The sequence below is a fragment of the Herpailurus yagouaroundi genome, unplaced genomic scaffold (genome assembly GCF_014898765.1).
Source record: "Herpailurus yagouaroundi ecotype Mexico unplaced genomic scaffold, PumYag 190, whole genome shotgun sequence".
Classification (NCBI taxonomy): Eukaryota; Metazoa; Chordata; class Mammalia; order Carnivora; family Felidae; genus Herpailurus; species Herpailurus yagouaroundi.
In genome coordinates this window covers 4,833,269-4,856,993 of record NW_024412421.1, presented here as the reverse complement: position 1 = coordinate 4,856,993, position 23,725 = coordinate 4,833,269, and the positions used below count along the sequence as shown (strand labels likewise).

The following is a 23,725-nucleotide window of genomic DNA, read 5'->3' as shown; positions in this document are numbered from 1 at the left end:
GGATTCTGTCCCTCACTGCCCCTCCCCCACTCAGGCTGTCTTTCTCTCAAAATAAATAAACTTCAAAAAAAAAAATTGAAAGACAGGGAGGAAGGAAAAAGGAAATTCTTGAATGTACTATTATTACCAGTATCACTCAGACCATCTGGCTTTCCTACCTTGGCATAAAGTGACTAAACTCCAAGTCATTCTTGAGGAAGACTTTTTTTTTTTTTTAATGTTTATTTATTACCAAGATAGAGAGCGTACCCATGCTGAGTGGGGGAGGGGCACAGAAAGGAAGACACAGAATCAGAAGCAGGCTCCAGGCTCCGAGCTGTCATCACAGAGCCTGACGCGGGGCTCAAACCCATGTACCATGAGACCATGACCTGAGCCAAAGTTGGACGCCCAGCCGACTGAGCCACCCAGGCGTCCCAAGGAAGACTTGTGTCATCAGTACCTAAGAGTGGATAAAAGGGTCCATCGTGTGGTATCATATAATCCCTTCTCTGGATTACACAGAAGAGTAAAGCATCTAACCACCTCCTTGTGGCTGTGGGGGACAGGGACCCACGATTCTTCTCGTCAACAGCCTTGTGCCCTTGTTTAGAGGTGAGGAAGCGCAGGACGGCAACCTCTTACTGGAGCGGTTTAGAACTGAGCTTTAATCGGGACCAGAGCTTGGAAATGCCCAGTTACTCCAAGAAACGACAGGGCGCCGTGCTGCCACGAGGTAACCCAGAGACCGTCGGCCCGTCGCCCAGAGCAGGGAAAGTCTGACAGGTTTTCCAAAGCAGTCGTAAGGAGGTGGGAGGCTGGACAAGGGTGTGCGCTCCCAGGGAGAGCTCTTCCCCCAAAGGAACCTTCCATCCTGGCACCCGCAACAACGTTAAGAGGTTGTGCTCAACCCCAGCTGTCCCGTAACCCGAAACCCTTCCCCAAAGAAATCAAGGAAAAGGAACCATAAAAATTTAGTTTTAATGATACAGAAATAGTATATAGTACATTTCTTTCCACAGCAGAGCACTTCATTCATCTCTAAAAAGTTTAACAAAATTAAGGCTAAATCAGAGCAATCTGATCGTAAAGGGATAGTTTATGTGGTGTGATTTTTAAAGAAATGTCTTCATAAATACGGCATATTCTTCAAGCCAAAAAGAAAAAAACAATGGTTGAACAAGACACCAGATACGCGAAATGCAGTACAAATGTGCTCCTTTACACCCATTTACGAATAACCTCGACTTCCCTGGGAAGTTCCAAATGGGCTTAAAAAAGAAAAAAAAAATGCTTGTGACAGGACACTAAGACTCTCTGGAGCTAAAACTCAACGGTACTGCAGGCCATTTTACAGAACAGAACCAGTGACGGTCAAGTCTCCAACCTCCTCTCTCCAGAAAAAGTACCAAGCAAAAGCGGACAGTACTTAAAAGTGCAAGAGAGATGGGAGGCCTGGGGTGCTTGGAAGGACAGCCCTCCTCCCTAACTGGCCCTTCCCCTGACCTAGTGACAGGGAGACGAACATACTGTGTGGTCAAACAAAGACGCCCAAGACCGAAGGTCCGGAAACCACGCGGGCTCTGGAGTGGCCTGCAGACGCCAGCCCTACTGCGGTCGGGAGGGAGCACCCCCTTCCCCACGTCCCCACTACCCTTGGGTCCGGTGCTGGTTGGCTGTTGACCACTGCTTTCTGACTCCGGAGACACCCTGCAGCTGCCCCAGCATGTAGAATAAGACGAAGGGCCCCCTTTCCTCTTTTTCCCTCTGGTGAAACTTCTGGAAGCAGAACAGACTGGTGCAGCCTCCGCTCCCCGCAGGCAGCCTTGCCCTCTACAGCCCTGGTCTCTCTGAGCGGTGACGCAACCTGTCCCCGCCCCCGCCCCCGCCCCAGGAGGCGCACAGGAGCTCTGTCTTCCGCGAGCCCCGTGCACCCCCATGCGGGAAGGGGTTGACCCTCTGTCCTTCCCCCCTCCCCTCTGTGCACTGACTTCCACGTTCACACGCTCTCCTCCTCCACACACCCCACCCGCCTCGGGGGGGTCCAAGCGTTCCTCTCGCTGAAGGGGGGTCGTGGGTGCGTGGCTAACATCACTCACTGCCAGAGAAGGAGGACTTCTATTTAACGTTAAGCATCACACTCCACCTACTTTAACAAGGACATTTTTGGCTTCATGACAAGGGGCCCCATTAGCCCAGAGGAAAGTCTTCTCATACAAATGTTAAAAGTTTCATCCTAAAGTAGCAGATAGTGAGGAACGATTCTTTTCTTTACTTTCATGCCACAGTTTTGTTTTTCCCGTTTCTTTGGTACCCAGAGCGAGCCTCGGTTTCCCCCTAAAGAAATAAAATGGAAGACAAGTGTTCAGGCAAATAACATCGGATATCCTCTGAAGATCTGTGTGCTCCAAAGACCGCTAAAGCCTCTAGGAAACAGGGGGTTGAGGCATATGTACACTAAAATGCATTTCGTAGGTAAATTCATATGTAAACCCAGACAAACAATGTGACAAACATCCAACTGCCCCCATTTCTGTAATTACTGTGATAACATTACATGACCGCACAATCACAAAAAGAAAAGATAATTTTGAGATCTTTTAGCTCAGTCGTTTTCAAATCTGGCCAGCGGTCAGGCTCCCCTCGCGGGGTCTTTTACTAACAAATTTCCTAGGCTCCACGCATGAAGAGTCAGAACCAACGGGCATGCCCGGGACCTAGAAGTTTGTATTTTTTTCCCCATGAAATTCGATATTCCAACGCCCTTGTTATACAGAGGACACTAAGGTCTAAAGAGATCAAGAAGTCCTCTCAGGCTAACAGTACGGGCCAGAGAAAAGGGTGGAACCAGGTCTCTTGTCCCCCAGTCCGTTAGTTTTTCTGTTGCTGTTTGTGTCCCAGCGCTTTCCCCGAGACCTGTCGCCCTCACACGTCACCAACATTTGTAGGGATCCTGTTGTCAGAAGTAGGTGTTAAGCTGTTTCGAGGCAAGGACCACGTCTCCTATTCCTTCTGACACAGTCCTAAATGTCCAGTGGCTCACATCTCTGCCTACCATCACCCAAGCAGGTGCAGAATTATCTAGCTGGATATCCAGCTAGAGGAGGGGAGTGAAGCCTGAACTTATGAAGACGCCAAGTTCAAACAACGGGACTTTGAATGACAATACAAGCTGCATAAGATTAATTACTATGTCTTCCCCTTGTTCCTGAATTATGTTAGGTGAAAAAATAAATGGATCCAAGGGATAGAAAGAAGCCATTTACCTATAACATTTGGCAAACGTGAATTATAAAGATCCTAAACTATTCTAAGGAGGTAATCCTCAGCAATTGTAACAAGTATATGGTGCTGAATTTTGTTACTGTTTCTCTTGGTTTTCAGTGTGTTTTCTCAGTCCTACGAAACATTCTTCCCGGACGGAGTCAAACTATAACTCCTTTATAAAGCTGACTGGGAGGGACGAAATACATTTAGCCTCTACATCACAACAGGGTTCCTCTCTCTCCCTCTCTCCCCCCAAATATATATATATATATATATATATATATATATATATATATATATACACATATATTGGGGGTAATACACACACACACACACACACACACACACACACACACACTCTTACAAGTGTGAATTTAGTTGGAGGTGGGGGACCAGTACTCGTCATATTTTCTATTTGTAGCTATGAATCACAAACCATGTTATAAATAATTCTACTATATTGCCATCTTGATTTTGGATATGATAAGGAAAATGAGATCACCAATGCATTTTAAAAGCCAATGGGAACATGTTAGAGAACATCTAGGGCTAAAATGTAAATAAATCCGCAGATGCATGAGCCACTGGGGCACAGCCCAGCCCTGATGGCGCCCACTTCCCACGCAGCTGTGCCGGGGCAGGGACAAGGAGGGGCCGCCCAGAGGGACCGTCCAGGACCAGGGGGAGAGCCCAGCCCTCCACACGGAGCACTGCGGCTGGCCCTGGCATCCCGAGTGCCTCCTGCCCCAGGCAACACTATACAGACGTACGGGTCTACCTGAAGGAAATGTCCTTAAAGATAACTGACAGATGTGGCCCTGCCCCCTGGAAAGAGCCTCCATGCGGGGTGGGGGGGTGGAGGGAGATGGGGAGCCCCGGACGGCTCTTCTTCAAGTCTTCCCCCACAAGAGGCTGGGCAGGACATACCTTCTTGAACTTGCATTTTAATTTTTACGGACAAGGGACTTTCTCTTCTTTTTTAACTCTTCAATTCATCTCATCTCATCTAGGTAGAGATTCCTAGTCATTCCTCCAAATAATCTTTTCAAAAATCACATTGATACGCTCATTCATGCATTTATTCACTCAACACCTATTTACTAACGGGTGACTGGACTTACAGAAGATCAGAGCCTCAGACATCGTGCACCCCGGGCCCTTCCCTTAGTACCCGAGGGGGGGGGGGGGGGGCAGGGGCAGAGCCAGCCCCACAGTCTGGGCTCCTCAGCCCCAAACCCCTGATTCAGTAGCCACCTCCCCACCCCACCCAAGCATTTAGCAAAACCGCATGCAAAATGTATGTACTTTTTCATTTCAAAAATGAAAAAACTTACAAAATGAGTTTTTGTACCTTACTACAATTTATAAAGCTAATGAATATTAGCAAAATGGAATGATAGAACCAAAGCTAAACGAGACTTAAAAAAAAAAAAAAGTAATTGCAGGGTTTATAAAGATGCTTTCCACTTTGTTTTGACGTTAAATGTTTTATAAAGTCATATGCTATATACACATGACAACTTTTCTGTCTTTCTGCATGGTTAGGAAGCCTTTCCAGAAGGACAACAACGCCACAAAACGCCACTCGAAGAAAACACAGACCATAGCACATTCCACAGCACTAACATTTATAATCTGTGGTTCTAGTCTACGACATCCACTTGGGCTCTAGACATACACTGTGGACATTAGCTGAGAAAACATCCATTTTCTACGTAATCAGAAGGAGGATAAAGCTGCTGCCAACATTTCCATAAAATATCGTAACTGCCATTATCTCCTGCGCAATCAAACTGCATTTGGTGAGCAGACTGGCTGAGCTCACTGAAGTTCTGGACGGTCTTACAACAGGAGAGGTTTACACAGACAACACATCTCTTCAGGGAGGTTTTAATGAGTAGTCTATATTCAAATTTATTTTCTGATGGACCATATATTTGTGTAGAAATATATTTATCACCCCAATCCTTTAATAAAATGCATTGTGCCCAGTTCCATAAAATAGAGTTCCTTAACACCCCCCCCCAAAAAAAAACAAAACAAAAAACCAAAAAACAAAGAACGCCAAAACCTCTTAGCTGACAGTTACAACTATGAATGAAGAGCTTCAGTTGCTGTGCAGTCTAATCCCCAGGAAAATTACATCAAAAATAGACGTTTCATGACAAGATCACTTAGATCTATCTCAAAAGCAGAACAAATAGAAAACAACACGATGAATGGAATTTAAGTATTTTTCTGACCACTACTGCAGAAACACAGAAACTCGGCAGATTGCTGACATGCAGAAACCAGCAGTATACAGGAAAGAATTAACAAATCCAACTCAGTACGATTTTAATAACTGGATTGAAAGCAGACGCTTAATAAAACCAAAATATTTCTTCCTCAAGGCAACCGTTAGCTAAAAGGAAAAGTGATTTCATATCCTTGGTCCATAAAGAAGACACATTTATTTACATTCTCAATGGACTAAAAGAGGTTTTAAACTGTCACCATTAAAATTTTATGCTTCCAAAAATATCATATGATCAATGCACTTAACTTAAAGCTTCAGGGATTAATAAGTTCATTTAGACTTCTTAAAAAACCAACACAAACATACTTTCTAGAGTGCAAAAGGCTTCTTATTAAATACTTCAGTAACACAAAAGCAATTTGTTTTTTAAACACAGGAATCCTTTTCTGAAGGATCATCACCACAAAGGCATCCATTGCCGGCAATGGATGCTGAACAAGACTGCCAGCTCAGGTAAAATGCAACACTAAAGCCTCGCATTCGGTTTCCGCCCCTGCCCAGATGACCCCACTTATTTGTACAGACTCATTGTTGGACTCTGGTACATGCACATGTACGCATCACAGAGAAGTCTTCGCGCACAGCCTTGGATTCTTCTGGAGTCCAAGGAGTGTAGGTCTTCCGGAGACATTTTCAAGTACTCTCCTACTTCCGGGCATGGGGTAACCTGAGGAATGTTGAAGCCATTCTGACCACCTATGGAAAAGAGGAAGAGCTCTATTTAGGGCAGTAAAGTTCTAAACCTTCTGCTGCCCTGACCTACCAAAGCGATTTTACAATTCTAAATTTAGGGAAGCTAACTTTCCAGATCAGAAGGACCTGGTTTCACTCCTGATTTTTAAACGTTAAAGCCTCTTTTTAACTCTTGACGTTTTTCTCATTTCTTGGGCTCGGAGAGGATTCTGGGGCCAACAGAATAAAGCTGGTAAAAGGAGGCAGATCCTCAGCAAAGTTCTAAACCGCTTTGCAGGCTTGTCTGTATTCAGTTAGGGAACAGTGCCGCGTACACGTAAGCACGCATCCACCTCCTCGCATCCCGTGTCCCTTCCCAGACAGAAGCACCCCCACACGTCTCACCATGCGATCATCCAGTTTAGAGCAGATCTAGCAAAATGAATACTATTGCACTTCCAAAAATTTTAAACCTTTTGCTTCACACGTCATTAGAGTGAATGAGAACGCCGGGGGGTGTGGTGCTAGGCGCCCCCCTGAAAGCCTCTCCCGGCCTACCCTCCCAAAGGCCTTTCCCAACATCTCACATCGGGATGCTTGTCAGTTACAGTAGAGCCCCTGGTACTGTACGTGGGCTCGTTAACGCATCTGTTAAATAATGCCTACGCATCCCAGAGAAGGACCTAGAAGGGGTAGCATGCTCCCCATTTGGGGAAGAAACACGTTACCTGCAGAATAGGCCGATTTTTCCAAAGAAGACATTTATTCTAGTCTTTGCTTTGTCATTTAGAAGACAACGTAGTTCAGTATAAAAAACATAAGCACTGAGGTCAGAAAGACGGCATTAAATACAAACTATGTGACCTTAGGCACCTTAGCTTCAGCCTCAACAACAGAGAAAGAGGAGTGATCCCCATCTTGCAGGGATTTTGTGGGAGACTCAGTGTGCTTCCCAGAGAGCTCGGCGCATAGGTGCCCGATAAACGGTGACCATGGCTCGAACAGAAAATGGGGGGAGCGCGAAAGTAAAAGAAGACAAAGCTGAAAGTAAAACCTCTCAGCCCTAAAATGAGAATTCTAGGATTCTTTTTACAAAAATCACCTGTGTGTCAACATATCACAACGATATTATTCCTTAGTTCAGTAATGCCGTCTATGCATTTCGAGACGGTCAGCCTGTGTACCCAAGATACTTCTCGAAGGCTTTTCGCACACACCCTTCTACTACTCGGCACAGACGACCCACCGCGAACTGTCCCAGCACAAAGGAGAAAAGGGCCACAGGGAGAAGAAAGGGATTTGAGGTACCATCTCGATCGGCCATGCTGTCAAAGAAGAGCCAGGCAGAGTCGTCCTTCCCGTACTTCACAAAAGCAACATAGTGGCTCGTTTCTATGCAGAGGACAGCAAACAGTTCCATCTTCTGGCAGGGGATGCAGCCGTGCCTCCAGTCCCAGTCGGGTAAATCTTTGGGAAGCGACACTGGGTTGTATTTATGGTTCAGTCTCTTGGGATGAAGGTGGACCTGAAACGGAACAGGAAGGGAAAGTCGCTCACGGGCCAGACTCCATATGGCCGGCGAAGGGGCTCCACTTACTCTAACTGAATCCATCCCTACAAACGGCAACCGAATACTTTTAAAAAGCCCACCAAGTAAACAGAAGACACGTAAGCAATCCCACTGGATTATGAATTCAAGTTAATAAGGACTCTGAAAACTTTCCAAAAACCTGAAATGTTTCCAACTTCAAATAATCTCCGATTTCAGAAGAGAACATCCATTGAGTGAAGTCACACTTACTTGGGTGTTGCAGGTTTTACAAAACTGCTTGATGTTTCCGGCCGAGATGTCGGGATCATCATAACACTCTCTACACTCGTACATGGCGAGCCCCCCGCAGATCCGGCACTGCCTGGGGGCTAAAGCAGCAGGGGCGAGAGAGGGGTCAGGGGGCCTTTAAACACGTATTCTCCCATTAAAAGGGTTAAAAGGAAAAGTTTAAGCTTTATTAAGGACTTAGATTCAAACAGGTCTGTCCTTCCCGGTCCCCATAAATGTTACTGTATCTCCTTGGACACAGGATATCTTATTTAAAGACATTTTCTCTGATCAAGTGACCATTTTTTATTTAAAAAAAAAAAAATTTTTTTATTACATTTATTTATTTTTGATAGAGACAGAGCACAAGTCGGGGAGAGACAGAGAGAGAAGGAGCCACAGAATCCGAAGCCGGCTCAAGGTTCTGAGCCATCAGCACAGAGCCCGACGCGGGGCTCGAACTCACAAACCGTGAGATCATGACCTGAGCTGAAGTCAGATGCTCAACCAACTGAGCCACCCAGGCGCCCCTCAAGTGAGTGCAGGGGCACCTAGGTGGCTCAGTCGGTTAAGTGTCCAATCCTTGGTTTCAGCTCAGGTCATGATCTCACGCTTCATGGGATTAAGCCCTATGTCGGGCTCTGTGCTGACAGTGTGAAGCCTGCTTGGGGTTCTCTCTCTCCTCTCTCTCTGCCCCTCCCCTGCTCACACTCTCTCAAAATAAATAAATAAATGTTTTAAAAAATTAAAAATAGTATATTCCAGGGTGTTTTCACATGATTAAAAAATGCCTACTGATGAAAATTCAAAGATACAGCAAAGTACAGAGAGAACTACAAGCATCTACAATTTCAGTTAGCAAGAGGCAACCACTGTCCACACTACTGTGAGTTTTCTCCAATGACTGACTTATACCTCCATATTTACATAAACCGTGTGTGAGTGTGCGTGTGCGTGTGCGTGTCTCCTCTTATAGGAAGTATCAACATACTTACCTTTTCACTTAGCTTTACATCATAACCACCTTCTTACGTTTTGGTCTTCACAAACACGAATTATAATGGCAGTACTCCATTGTACAGAGTCACGAAAATTCATTTAACTACTCTCCTCTCCTATTGTTTCTGATTTCTTAATCATGAGACAATAAATACATTTGCATAGAGAATATTTACTTCCATCTCTGATTATTTTCTCAGACTATCTAGGACTGAAAGTACTAGCTTAATATTTCCAGGCTCTTAAGATACTAAATTGCCTTTCAGAAGAACTGTATCCTGTAAGACTCTTACTCATAATTAATGAGACTGGCCTATTTCTGAAAAACAAACAAAACTGGGGTCCCTGGGTGGTTCAGTCGGTTAAGCGTCCGACTTTGGCCCAGGTCTTCATCTCGCAGTCTGTGGGTTCCAGCCCCACATCAGGCTCTGTGCGGACAGCTCAGAGCCTGGAGCCTGCTTCGGATTCTGTGTCTCCCTCTCTCTCTGCCCCTCCCTCACTTGCTCATGCATGCGCGCGTGCTTTCTCTCTCTCTCAAAAATAAATAAACGTTAAAAAATTTTTTTGAAAAACAAACAAAAAATCTTATACTTACTGTCTTCAAGTAAATCAGTTATATTTAATTCCAGGGAAGGAAAAATTTTTTTAAACAGTTTAAAGTCTTTTCCAAATCGAGGCATCTGAATAATGAGACATGATGGTGCCTAAAAACAAGATATATATATTTTTAGAATCAAAGTGCTGAAAAAAAATGTTCCCTATGAAACTGAAGCAGCCATGGCTGGCACCCCAGGGTGTGGTGCCGCCATGACATCGACGGCCTGCAAACGGGATCCGAGCCTGAAAGCGGAGCGTCGGGGCAGGGCACCAGTGAGCTGCAAATTTTCAGGATCCCTTCCACGGACACCCAGAGGTCAGGCAGTTCCACAACCCTGGGTCACTAAGAGTAAGATGACAATCCAACATTCTACTGTGGGTTTATATTTAAAATCAACGTTTTAGGGGCGCCTGGGTGGCGCAGTCGGTTAAGCGTCCGACTTCAGCCAGGTCACGATTTCGCGGTCTGTGAGTTCGAGCCCCGTGTCAGGCTCTGGGCTGATGGCTCAGAGCCTGGAGCCTGTTTCCGATTCTGTGTCTCCCTCTCTCTGCCCCTCCCCCGTTCATGCTCTGTCTCTCTCTGTCCCAAAAATAAATAAACGCTGAAAAATAAATAAATAAATAAATAAAAATAAAATCAACGTTTTAGAAAACTTGTTTTGAGGGGTGCCTGGGTGTCTCAGCATCTGACTTCGGCTCAGGTCACGATCTCACAGTCCGTGAGTTTGAGCCCCGCATCGGGCTCTATGCTGACATCTCAGGGCCTGGAGCCTGCTTTGGATTCTGCGTCTCCCTCTCTCTCTGCCCCTCCCTCACTCAGGCTCTGTCTCTCTGTCTCAAAAATAAATAAACCAAGAAAAGAAAGAAAGAAAGAAAGAAAGAAAGAAAGAAAGAAAGAAAGAAAGAAAGAAAGAAAGAAAGGAAGGAAGGAAGGAAGGAAGGAAGGAAGGAAGAAAGAAAGAAAGAAAGAAAGAAAGAAAGAAAGAGAGAGAAAGGGAGAGGGAGGGAGGGAGGGAGGAAGAAAGAAAGAAAAGTTGTTTTGACAAGTACAATAAAGAAGCTGTTGTCACCGAAGGACACCATTCCTTATATTTCAAAAGATAACTGTAACTGTTCAAAGATTTACCAGAACATTCTTTCAGAAACAAATACAATAAAAGTGAACCACAAGCATGTACTACTAAGATCATGAAGATATTCAGTAAACAGAAGAAAAATAATTTCTATCACTTGTTCATTAACAGACCAATATAAGTGAATTTGTCTCTTGTTGAAGGAAAAGTAAACATTCTTTTTTGATATACTTGGCTGATATGTTTACGTTAAATATTAAGCTGGGTAAAATGAATGACAATTTTTAAAAAATCGTAAGTCTTCCCTTTGCTTTAAATACTACTTAAAAGTTTTCAAGTTACAAATTAGTTGTATATTTTCTTTGGCACCAAAAATCCAAAAAGTTCAATCTTAATTCTAAGACGTTTTCTACAAGGACACAACTGAAACTCTGAACTTTTTTTTTTTTAATTTGTGTTTTGCTAACAGTTTGTGTGTTCTCAATGGGGCAAAATTAACAGTTATCGAATCTAGTAGTAGTCTTAAAAATACCAAGGACTGTCACGTAAAATACAATCATCACTAACCTCTGCAAACTTCAGGTTACTGTTGATAAAAGACCATTCTAACAATTGCTGAATTGTAGGAACTCCAACTTTCTCATTTTTTTCCATAAAAATCTGATAGAAGTAACAATCTTGCACTTTTTGACCTGCTGACCTAAAAACACACAGGAAAAAAACATTTACAAATGCTTAAATGAGAATGTGAAGCTGTCCCAGCAGCATTTGAGGACAGAGAACATATGAGGTTGCAGGTGTAATCCTGGGTAGGCGGAACACCAGGTGAAAGACAGTAATTTAGATTAAGTGTGCTTTGCATAAAACCTTAAAAGTGAGTTCTTATTTCAATTTTCATATTCAAAAGTTCCCGTAGTGATCAGCAGAAAAATAAGGGAATACCATCTGCAGTCAAAGAAGCACTGTATGAACAATAATAACCAGAAGCTAACTTGGTTTCAATGTATCTGTCCACATCTAAAAATCATTTTTAATCAACAATCCATTAAACTATTGACTGAGTGTTTAAAAGTTAAACTGCATTTAATGCTTGAAACAGGAAAACAAACTCTTATATATCTGAATGGGGCAGACCCTTGAAGTCCTTCTAGACCAAACTTTTCATTTCTGAAATGAAGGCCTGGAGATCTAGGGAAAAATAATCATTGCTTCCCGGCAACTTAAAGCAGCACTACGTGTGGAAACCAGGTGCCCTACCAACCACTTATTATTCCTTCCATGAAAGCATGCTGTCTCTTTAGATGGTCGCTCATTTATTCAACAAAGGCCAAGTAAGCTCCTTCCATGCGCCAATCACAGTGTTACCATTATATTAAACGTTTTGCTTTTACATATTTTACTAGAGAATGCCATTAGCCTTTAAAACTAACTCCACCAAAAGGATTAATTATCTTTAAGTGTATGATTTATCTTTTCAGCAGAATTTCTGGGTACAGAATTAGCCTACTTATAGCTAGATTTCAAGTTTTTATAGAAAATTACTAACATGGTTTTCATAATGAAACAGCTGTTCAGAGACAAACCTTCAGAAACCCTCAGTTGTCCAAAGCAACTTACACCTGAAATAAACAAAACTTATTTGTTAACAAATCCAGGAGATTCATGAGAACCCACCACAAATAAACACAAATGATAATCAAAAAACCTGAAGGTTATGCTGTTATCGGTATTTTAATTGGTTGTTGATGACTGTAGGAGACCAGCATTTTTCTGTGAAAGCCAAAAGCATAAAAAAATTTTACAGCGAACAGGAAAAAAAATAAGACAGGAAACTAAGAAAGCATAAAGCAGCAGAGGTCAGTAGTCGTGAGAACTCGAAATAATAACGGTGACAAGGAAGGAGAATCGTGGTTGATGGGAACCCACATTGAGAGAAGAGAGCCAGAAGTGACTATGTAAGCCCAACAGCTTTGTGATATTGAAGCAGAAGGATTAGGAGCCTGGGTGGAGGCTGGGGAGGGGAAAAAAAAAACCCCAGCAAGCACTCAAGTCTCATTACTATAGTTTTAGAAGGCTAAAACCCTAGAGTAATTAGCTGGTCATTAAGACACACGAATACAAGAATGACAAGAAAGCTGGTGCTATTATACAACACTGCAAATTTAGATTGCTTGTTTTCCACTAAGAAAATCTAGAAGCAGAAGGGTACAAAGGTTACAATAGCCTTAGAATAAAACAGACATCGACGGAGAAGATAAAAACATTCGTGGAATTGTAGGATATCGGTCTGTCTACCTTCACAACACAGACCTTAATGGGCAGCCACTAAAATTCTTTACAGGTTCTGGGTTATCTTGCACTGTGGAATAGAATATATCTGTGTAATAAGAATACCCAGACCATGTTCTATAACGAGAAGTACTCGGTAACACAACCTGACAACTGTCCTGCATCTTTGCTTCTTGTTGCCGATTTGATTCCATTACTTTTCTTGGCACACTTCACCTCCGTGCCCTATCCTCTTGTTAGTGGCTATGATTTTAGTTTCACCTTCTTTCTCTTTAACACCCCACACAGAATTAGTCACCATTACCCCTACTATCATTACCATTGTTTTTTGAATATGAAGGCTTAGTTTACCCACATTTACGACCTTGACTCGTCCTTGTTTCTTGCATACTACTCCTTTATTCTAAATTCAGCTTGGACTTACTACAGTACATCCTGTGATAAGTCACTGAGTTAGACAATTCAGTCCTGGTTCTTCTAGCTCAGGAATTCTATGCATCTTTCTTCTTAGAACTTAAGTCTGCCCCAAATTCTGGAAAACCTTCAGTTAGTAACTATCAAACTATTTCTTCTTCCCCGTTCTCTCTAATGTCTCCTTCTAGAACTGCACTAAGAATCTGTCTTCCATGTCTTTTATCCTCTCTCGTTTGCCAACTTCTTTTCCCTTTGGGCTACATTCCAGGTACTTTCTTCAGATTGATCTTCCAAACGAGGAATTCTTTCTTCAGCTGTACATACTGCATTCAGTGACGTACCCCCCTCCCGGCCATAAAGTATATATGTGGAGATAGACATTTTTAAAGCTCTATTTCTGGGAATTCTATTTTTGTTTATTTGATTATGTTGGTTATCACATCCGCATTTATCCCCCTGGGTAGCTAAGTCCTTTGCCACTTCAGTCCTCTAAGACTACTATGCAGCCTCTCAGACTGTTTCACTATTTCAGATTTTACAGTACTCCTCCCCCTATTTGTTACATCAGCTGACTCCCCACCAGAAAGGGGTACACAGGTGAAGAATGACACTTGGGAAAGAAGGGCTAACATTTAAAGCATCTTTTTATATCTTCTTATGATCTTTAAACCAGTGATTCTCCACATGAAGAGGCTGCTGAAGGGGAAGGGGAACAGTGACCCCTTCAAGGGGTGTCAGAACTTTCCAGAGCCCTCTTCAAACTGCACAAGACCTTCAAGCACTGAGATGCACTCCTACATGTGTCTGGCCCTCCTTACCCCCTGAGAATCATAGCTGTCTTCATCCTAGGTTATTACCAGAGTCTATTACATACCTAGGGTGTGTTAGGCTACCAAAAAAAAAAAAAAAAAAAAAGATAACGTTTTGATCATCTGAAATTTATTTCTTCAAGAAGAAAAAGTGACTTTTTTCTCCCAAATTGCCTGTTAGATTTCCTATATCATGTATCAAACACAGCTTTCTTTCCTCATTTGTGTTTGAAAGCTGACTTATACTGAAATTCTATTTTTGAGCTTTCTATTCAGGTCTGTTGATCCACATTTCTACTTTTATATAGTATCACACTGTTTAATGTCTATTGCTTTGCCTTAGAGCTTTTAATAGAACTCTTTTTTAAAAAACCTTCAAACTTCAATGTTTTCACCCATTTCATCCTGTAAAGAGCTCTAAAATCACTTCACTGAGTTCAAAAAAAAAGTTAAGATCTTGCTTATGTGCAAGTGATTCTACAAAAATTAACATCTTTAAGTAATTTAATATTTTTACCTGGAATACAATCTTTTTTCCCTAATTAATCAAATCACCTTTTAGCTCTGTGATGGGTTTTAAAAAACCCATCTCAATAAAATTGATTTCTCGGCATTTTGTACTTTTATGAAGTATGAAAGTGTCCCTTTTTCATATTTGCTAGAAGACATATAGAAGTGCTATTGATTTCTCCATGATTACTCTCTAAATGGTCAAATTACAAGGTCTTTTGTCAATTCTAGCAGTTTCTGAACAATTCTCTAGGATTTTCTAGGTGTTCATATAGCTATTACCATCTTTGAATAGATAATAAATATGTATTCTTGACGTTTATGTATCATGTCTTATTTCATTAGTTAGAACTTCCAAAATAATATCAAACTGTAACTGTGGTATTGTCCTCCTTCCCTTCCTTCTTATCCATCAATTCAACACTAGCATCAAACAACATCACTTAGGACCCAAAGATAAGTAAGAGTATTTGTCTGTGATTAGCTCTTAGGGAAGTAAGTAAATAGTAAATCAGCAAGACTTTTTTTTTTTTTTTTGAAATGTTTATTCATTTTTGAGAGGGAGAGCATGAGCAGGGGAAGGGCAGAGAGAGGGGCAGGACAGAGGATCAAACGGGCTCTAGGCTTCGGTGAGCCCAACATGGGTCTCAAACTCACTAACAGTGAGATCATGACCTGAGCTGAAGTCGGACACTCAACCGACTGAGCCACCCAGGCGCCCCAATGAGCAAGATTTTCAACAGAGAAACCCAAGCTACACTGTAAGAGGGTCCAGCATGTAGACTGTGAACACTAAACCATCCACAAAGTTCATCCATTTAGAATATCTCACTAAGAACCTGGGTGCATCAGATTCAAGACTGTCATTCAAGACAGAGGAGAAAAAAAGGTAAGTTACAAACCAGGGAACAAGAGAGCTACTATGAGGCTAAATTAATTCTCTGAGTGACAGATAGTCAAAACCATATTCTCGTGGTATCTCATTGGGTTAGAATAAGATTCTCTCTTGTCTACAGACGTACCACCCTGAACGGGCCCGATCTCGTCTTATCTCGGAAGCTAAGCAGGGTCGGGGCTGGTTAGTACTTGGATGGGAGAATAAGATTCTCTTAGAATCTTTAATTTCCCTTAGAACCTTTCATTGATTAAATTATAAGATATGTTCAGATTTATAAGAAAATGATTTGCAATGATATTTATTACTAGGGTTAAAATTAAAAGCACAAATTTACACTGGATTCATTCTTCCAGTTAAGTATGATACTATGGCGAGGACGATGATCAAATTAATTAAATAGTTAAATTAATTTGCATTGTAGGAACCTAGCATATTAAGATTCCTAAACAAATACAATATTATGTAATCACTAAAGAAATCATTTCTATGGAATGACAGCAGAGAAAATGAAGACTATTTTTTCCAATGCTTCCGTAATAATTTAAAAGTTACCTTATTTTTAATAATGGTTCTACCCTTAAAATATGATGAAACAGGATATTCAAGAACTCTTCAGGATCTAGAAGAAAATAAAAACTCAAGTCACAGACAAAATTTTTAAATTATTCTTTTATAATAGTTATATTCTTATTCTGACTTCATTTTCATAATCAATTTGTTTTAATTAAAAGCACAGTTCTCAAGTTTTCCTGCCTATGAAAAATATAAAGGGTATTTAAATAATTATGATAAAGTACGACAGTCTAATTTTGTTATAACTTTACTGCATATGAAAAGGTATAATAATTCATGTATAATGAAATCACCTTAATTTCTTCTGAGGGGGTAAGTAGAATAAAACTGGAGATGTAACTTTGTTTTTTTCCTGTGAGTTAACGAATTATCAAGTCTCTTAACATTACAGCTGGTGACAGTGTGCTGCTTACATGTTCACAGTCAGGAGCTGGATCTCTGAGCAAATCCATTAGCTCAGACTAGATTAAAATATGGTCTCTGACCATAAGCTTCATTCCAGTTAGCCATTTTTTGACTCCCTTTATAACAAGAAAAGCTACCTGGAAAACTGGGGACAGACCCAATGCAACCCTTCAGCACAGAAAGGGAAACAATGCCAAATATCACACTGGAAGGAAAGAAAAAACCTATTTATTCCCTTAAGGTACCGCAACTAGACGGCTTCCCACGTATCACTCACTTTTAGAAGAGGTAAAGCATTTTACAAAAAGGGGACAAAACTGCACAGCACATAGAAACTAATATTACACTGTATGTTAACTAACTGGAATTTAGGGAAAAACTTTTTTAAAAACGCACATCACATGGAAAGGAATTTCTAGTTTAAAAATAAAACCCCCAAAGCTACAGAGACACACATTTCCACCAATAATTTAGCATATGCTTTCAAGTTATTTTGAATGCATAGCCTATAAATTAAGAGTCACCTTTTTCTTCCGAGGTAAATCCTGATGCAGCCTCAACTTTTTCAAGTATTTTCCTCAGTTTCATAATCTTTGTTGCACACACATATCCGTATCTACGTTGATAACAAACAATTAGCACTGGCATATACATTAAATTAGTATAGCACTTTTGATAATCACATTCTTCTATAATTCCAACATGTCATACATAAATTAATAGGCTAGACAATTATTTTGAAAATCACAATTACAGGCTACTTCCTGACGCTTGCAAGTTAAAAATCTAGCATGAGAATTATCCCAGACACTAACTACTACGCCTTAAAAATAGCTGTCATATGGGGCGCCTGGGTGGCGCAGTCGGTTAAGCGTCCAACTTCAGCCAGGTCACAATCTTGCGGTCCGTGAGTTCGAGCCCCGCGTCAGGCTCTGGGCTGATGGCTCAGAGCCTGGAGCCTGTTTCCAATTCTGTGTCTTCCTCTCTCTCTGCCCCTCCCCCATTCATGCTCTGTCTCTCTCTGTCCCAAAAATAAATAAACGTTGAAAAAAAAAATTAAAAAAAAAATAGCTGTCATATACTAATATAGAAAAAGCATTTTTAAAGTACAATGATTGGTCTTTTATTGATTATTTTTTTTAAAATTTTTTCATGTTTATTTATTTGAGAGAGAGAGAGAGTGAGCGAGCATGAGTGGGGGAGGGGTGGAGAGAGAAGGTGACACAGAACCCAAAGCAGGCTCCAGTCGCTGAGCTGTCAGCACAGAGCCCTATACGGGGCTTGAACCCATGAATTGTGAGATCATGACCTGAGCTGAAGTCAGACTGAGCCATCCAGGAGCTGCCCCCTGCCCAAGACTGGTCTTTTAATACTATTTGCTTAAGAAAGCAAAGCATTTACTTTAAAAAACAACTTAAAGAGAGAGTCCTTTCAATACCAAAGGACAAAAAAGCCACCAAAGGGAATGGCAAAGGGCACTGATAAGAAACTATTGAAGGTGTGCAATCAAGCCGGTCATCACGTGCATGAGTGCATGATGTTTTCTCTCATCTTTGTCCGAATACAGGACACATTTAACACATTCAGGTTAATCCCTGACAAAATTCTATGCTAAAAACGCCTTCAGAAGAAACCTTAGAGGCCACCACATGTTTAACGAGAAAAATGGGAACTAGCTAATCTTATATCCATTTTGTATATTGACTCTTCACTCACTCATTAACCCTTTGCAACCAACATATACTGGGCACCCACCACTTACACAGTAATCTAACCTGTCAGCCTCTGGGAATACAAAAAGAGTAAGGTGGAAAAAAAGGATCTCTGCCTTTGAGAAGCTTGAAATAGATAAAGCAGGGGTTTCAGTTCCAAATAAAACCAGTCAGCTATAATAGTGGTACGAACACTGCAGACACAGGGAATCTCGATCACAACAAGGTCCTTGCTGTGGACAGGGCGACAGAGTCTGGTTAATCATGATTCTCAACTGGATGGACAACAGTATCCAAGTAATGTCTATTGATGGACTTAGGGTGTCTGGGACGGAAGGAAGGAAGTGGTAACATGACTCAGAGTTTTGGATTTGATCTGTCTTGTTCCATTATCAATTACTTGGGGGAAGAAACAGAGGGTATATTTAAAAATTTGCATAAGATAAAATAACTGATGTAAAAATCAAGCCTCATAATTATCTTAAAGGGTAAAAAAAAAAAAAAAAAAAAAAAGTTATTTTCACCATTACAGAATGTAAAGAAAACAAAAGACAGAAGTAGGGAAATTTATTCCCTTATAATTTACTTTCTTCGCCATGTTACATAGTAGGTCATTCTGAATGCTCTTTATAGTTCAATATTTTGCACTTTTTCATCAAAATCTTGTATCAAACAATTTTTTAAGTTTTATTTATTTATTTTGAGAGAGAGAACAAGTGAGCACGAGAGAGGGAGAGGGAAGAGAATCATAGGCAGGCTCCATGCTGCCAGCTCAGAGACCAATGTGGGGCTCAAACCCACGAACCGTGAGATCATGACCTGAGCCAAACTCAAGGGTCAGACACTTAAGTGACTGAGCCACCCATGCACCCCTCAAACTCTTTTAAATTTTAATTGTTAAACAATAAAAATGTGCCACAAGACTTAAAAATTCATCTTAATATGGACTTTAAATTCCATAGGTGGCTCTCTATATTCCTGAGTGAACAGATGTCTTTTATAATGTATGGCCCTAACTTCATAGTTTAAATTTTATAATGTGGCATCATCATGTATCCCTGCTATCACCACTTATGAAAAGTCTTTACTTAATGTCTTATTACTTGTGCTTGTATCATTACAAATTGCTTTCAGTGACCAAAGACATATTTATAATTCACAAACTAGGAAATGACCAAAAACATCACTTTTTTAAGCGATCTGCAGGGAGGCCTAAATGGATTCCTTTAACCAAGAAATGTGTTAATAAAATACACCTCATCTGTTTCCAACACAAGAGTATTCAACACTAGCTATTCTACAAATTAAAATTTTCTATGGGGCATCTGGCCGTCACTTGAGCGTCTGACTCCTGATTTGGGCTCAGGTCATGATCAGGGTCATGGAACCAAGCCCCATGTCAGGCTCCACGCCGATTCTCTCTCTCCCTCTCTGCCCCTCTCCCCTGCTCAAGCCCTGCCTCTCTCTCTCTCTCTCTCTCTCTCTCAAATAAAATAAAAAATTAAATAAAAATTTCCCTTGCTCCTTTTTTTCCAGATAAAATTAAGTTTAAGAAGCCAGACATGCGAATTAGACCAGAGGGTGTACTGTTAGGCACACGGCTGGAATAAGCTCGAGCAGAAGACAAGTACTTCTTATCAGCTTTTCGAACCTACTGCAATTACTAAATTGTACTATACTGTACCAAAACGGTTTCATCATTTAATGGCATACACTATGTGCTACACCGTGACCAGATGGGAGAAATTAAATAAGACAGTAAAGGTGAAAAAACTGTAAATGCTATATCGAGAGAACGGATTTCCACCCATCCCTTAATAAATGAAAGCAGGTGTGAATTACTTATTGTACCAAACAACAGAGCACTGGACACCATTGAAAGACAAAACAATTCTGGGTCTTCTGCTTACATTCTCAGAGGATTCACAATTTCCGTCCTCAGTAGCTCTTGCGTTTCACTATAATATTCTACATCATTCTTTTCTTTAGGTCTAAGTAGCACAGTGTCCAGGACAGAACTAAAAGCAAACAAGCTGTAAAATAAAAGGAATAGTTTTCCTTACTCTGTACATGTTACTTTTGGGGACACAGATACTAAAAAGAATGTAACGAGAGAAAAAACCACCAAGTCTGGAGAACAAGGAACATTACAAATTTGTGCTTTTCGTTAACACAGGTACCAAAGACACCTGCTAAGGTTCCTGTGGTTCAATCAACAGGGGCTAGAGATCCTTCCAGGTTAAAAATACCAAACAATATAGATGGACCGTGTTAAAGCATAAAAATAGGCCTCAAGAATATTAAGAGAACTTCTTTGCAAAAGCTGAAAAGGGGCCTACAAATCTGAGTCAAAGTCGACACCCAACAGAGGAGGAAGTCGGGAACTACTTCTCAAGGCACGCACACATGCAATGACAACCTACACTAGATAGCACGCTACTCTCTCCCTACAGCCCTTTGCAGAAATACAAATTCCTTTGAATGCCAAAATCACTTGCGAGTGACTAACAGCAGTGACTTGCTGGGACCAAAGAAAACAGAAATTTGGCTGATACAAAATTTGTATCACGAAATCTAAAAAGGACTGCATCAATTCGGTAAGGCTTGTTTTTGTCCACACACAGAAGAGACGGACAGTATCCTGCCCAAATAGCCCACCATGTTGATTCTTCTTCCCACTTTTAAAATGTTAACACCCCAATTAACTTCCTAATTCTTACAATGTGGCTGTATAGACCTGGCCACTTATGCTCAACTAAACCGGCAACGTACGTTGTTCGATCTCAGCATAAAAATTCTTGTCGCGTTAAGTCGTTGGACTTTGGAATCAACTACGTATGCGAGGGCATCTGTGCTTCTACTGAAAGTAATTCTTTAACATAAAGCTGCCTTACGATTGCCTTGACCTAGCGAAGGAAGCAAACACTTCCTCCTTATGCAAACACATAAGCAGCCAATGACTTATCAAGTCATGTTGTTTGATACGTGACAAAGATACTGTACTTCCTGTCTTCAGTTACACGGTTTCCCAGACACCCTCAGAATATCTGTCCCACCTATAACACTATCGTTCTTACTGATCATTCACCACATTACTTTTATATTAATTTGTTAACACAAGCACCCTGAGACGATGTTCAGTAGCTTCCAAGGGTATACAGTGAAATGTAAACCTCCCTTTTTCCCTGTTCCCCAGCCACCCAGTTTCTTTACTCAGAGGCAGTTAGCGGCTCCTCGCACGCACACGCACGTGCACACATGTCTCCGCGCTAATTTTAAACTTACCAGAATAAGGTTGAGTCTAAGTAACAAGAATTGTAATGACCCTGGATACCCTTCTTCTTTCCAATCATTATCTCTAAACCTTCTTTTTCCATTTTGGGTGGGGTATTTTCTTCCACTACTTCACTCAAGTAGCCTCCGAATGCTGCCAACATAAAAATGAAAATGAAAAGCCTCCTTTTCGACTACTACAACATGTACTCTGATAGACTTCTTCGTTTTAAGATACATTTTTGTATCGTGAGGCAAAATCTGTTTCCCAACTTAAAACTAAGTTAAAGGTGGGTTTGGTTTCATGGTTCTTCAGCGTGGCCAGTGAAAATGGTAGTGTTCATTTTCAATCTCACTTCTTCCACCGCTTAAATTTTTTTAGTTTTTTTTAATGTTTATTTATTTTTGAGAGAGAGAGAGAGAGAGACAGAGTGCAAGTGAGGGAGGGGCGGAGAGAGAGAGGGAGACACAGAATCCGAAGCAGGCTCCAGGCTCCAAGCTGTCAGCACAGAGCCCGAGGCGGGGCTCGAACCCACAAACTGCGAGATCACGACCTGAGCCGAAGCCGGACACTTAACCGACTGAGCCACCCAGGCGCCCCACTTCCTCCACCATTTAAAAAACACCTTAGAGTACTCAGTAGTGTATAAAAAACATGTGCCAAGTAAAATATTTTGTTCCCCAAATATTTTATTTATCTGAGATGCTTCGTCTTCAAGTCAGAAAACAAAAATTTCCAAAGTTTTGGAAAAAAATGTACTTCAACTGTAAGGAAAAATGTTCTTCATAAAGATGGCTTTCCTACTGATAGTCACTTAACCCTCAAGATGCTTCACGACTATTACCCAAAACTGGAAAGGGAGAACATCAAGAAACTGTCACCCATTACAAGTGATGAAGGGGATCTGTCCTTTATCAATCAATCTAAAACTGCTTCATATAATAACGCTGACCTTCTTAATCAGATATGGTTATTGATATGCTTTTATGATACATCGGGAAGGTAGTCAGGGCCAAAAGAAGGCCACAATTCAATTTCTACCTCTGTGTTTTTAAAAATTAAATGCCGGCAGGGGCGCCTGAGTGGCTCTATTGGTTAAGTGTCTGACTTCGGCTCAGGTCATGATCTCGCAGAGCACAGTTCGAGCCCTGCATCCGGCTTTGTGCTGACGGCTCAGAGCCTGAACCCTCCTTCGATTCTGTGTTTCCCTCTCTCTCGACCCCTCCCCTGCTTGTACTCTCTCTTTCTCTCAAAAATAAATAAACATTAAAAAAAAAAATTTTTTTTAATTAAATGCCAGAAACCAACAGGAAGAGAAAACTGTTTTCCTGACTAATACTTTTTTCAAAAGTCCCCTCTTGGGACCATTGTCACTCTCTTAGACACCAAGCAGCACTTTTAACTGATTTACAAGCCTGATGAACGTTGGCCAGAAATATATTGAAACGCTGTCACTGTGGCCCACTGCAAAATGGCCTGAGATCAGAACCAGAGTTATTGCAGATTTGTAAGGAAATGAAACGCATCAAATACCCAGGGAGTTACAGCGTTCGATCTGATTGGAAACTGGCTGCAGGGATGCAAATCTCGAGTCGGGCCTGCAGCTCTTCAGCTTAACAAACAGCGCCTTCTTCAGGGCACAAGTGAAGTACCGTGTGCCCCTAAAGGTTCCGTCTGTACAGCCCGCACATTCATCTTCCTGAAAAAGAAATGCTTCGATATACGTTATTCTGCACCGTGCAGCACAGCATACGCAGCATTATGGTTTCTACAATTGGTTTCTGGTTCACCTTTCTCAGAATTCCGTCATCACGGAATCCTGTCCCGAGAAGTCCATCAGGAAAAAGGGGTGGGCTAAGCAGCGCTTCTGCCCACAACTGATCATTTAAGAAATTCCTGACTCCAGCATGAAGTCCTCACTGCGTTTCCTTCCAGAATGTATGCTTAGACCTTCCCTGGTTAAAAGGTGTGACTTCCCCACATCAACTCCACATGTACCGGAACTAAGGGGCAGAGGCCGTTTATTTTAACAACCTCCCCCAAAGTAGCATTCACTAGCATGCAAACATTTAAATTTTTAGTATTTTACATCTTATAAATAAAAGCTAGGGGTACTCAAAGTATCCTCTCCAGATC

The 23,725-nt window shown here is 41.4% G+C and overlaps 1 protein-coding gene across 6 annotated transcripts in view; it reads right to left on the bottom strand.

Annotated features, from left to right (window-relative positions):
- Window positions 1-940: 940 nt before the first annotated feature.
- CYLD (CYLD lysine 63 deubiquitinase) overlaps window positions 941-23,725 on the bottom strand; it is a 70,013-nt gene continuing 47,228 nt past the window's right edge. For 5 of the 6 annotated variants that reach the window (XM_040497999.1, XM_040497998.1, XM_040498002.1 and 2 more), the window contains 10 exons: window positions 23,123-23,288; window positions 21,601-21,742; window positions 20,226-20,348; window positions 17,128-17,219; window positions 16,178-16,244; window positions 11,273-11,405; window positions 9,631-9,739; window positions 8,019-8,137; window positions 7,526-7,742; window positions 4,861-6,241 (listed from right to left, as the gene is read on the bottom strand). In XM_040497999.1, coding sequence (XP_040353933.1) covers window positions 6,057-6,241; window positions 7,526-7,742; window positions 8,019-8,137; window positions 9,631-9,739; window positions 11,273-11,405; window positions 16,178-16,244; window positions 17,128-17,219; window positions 20,226-20,348; window positions 21,601-21,742; window positions 23,123-23,288 — 1,353 coding nt within the window. In that variant the 3' untranslated portion in view covers window positions 4,861-6,056. Of the gene's footprint in view, window positions 6,242-7,525; window positions 7,743-8,018; window positions 8,138-9,630; window positions 9,740-11,272; window positions 11,406-16,177; window positions 16,245-17,127; window positions 17,220-20,225; window positions 20,349-21,600; window positions 21,743-23,122; window positions 23,289-23,725 lie in introns of all 6 variants that reach the window. The other variant, XM_040498003.1, reaches the window with a different exon arrangement.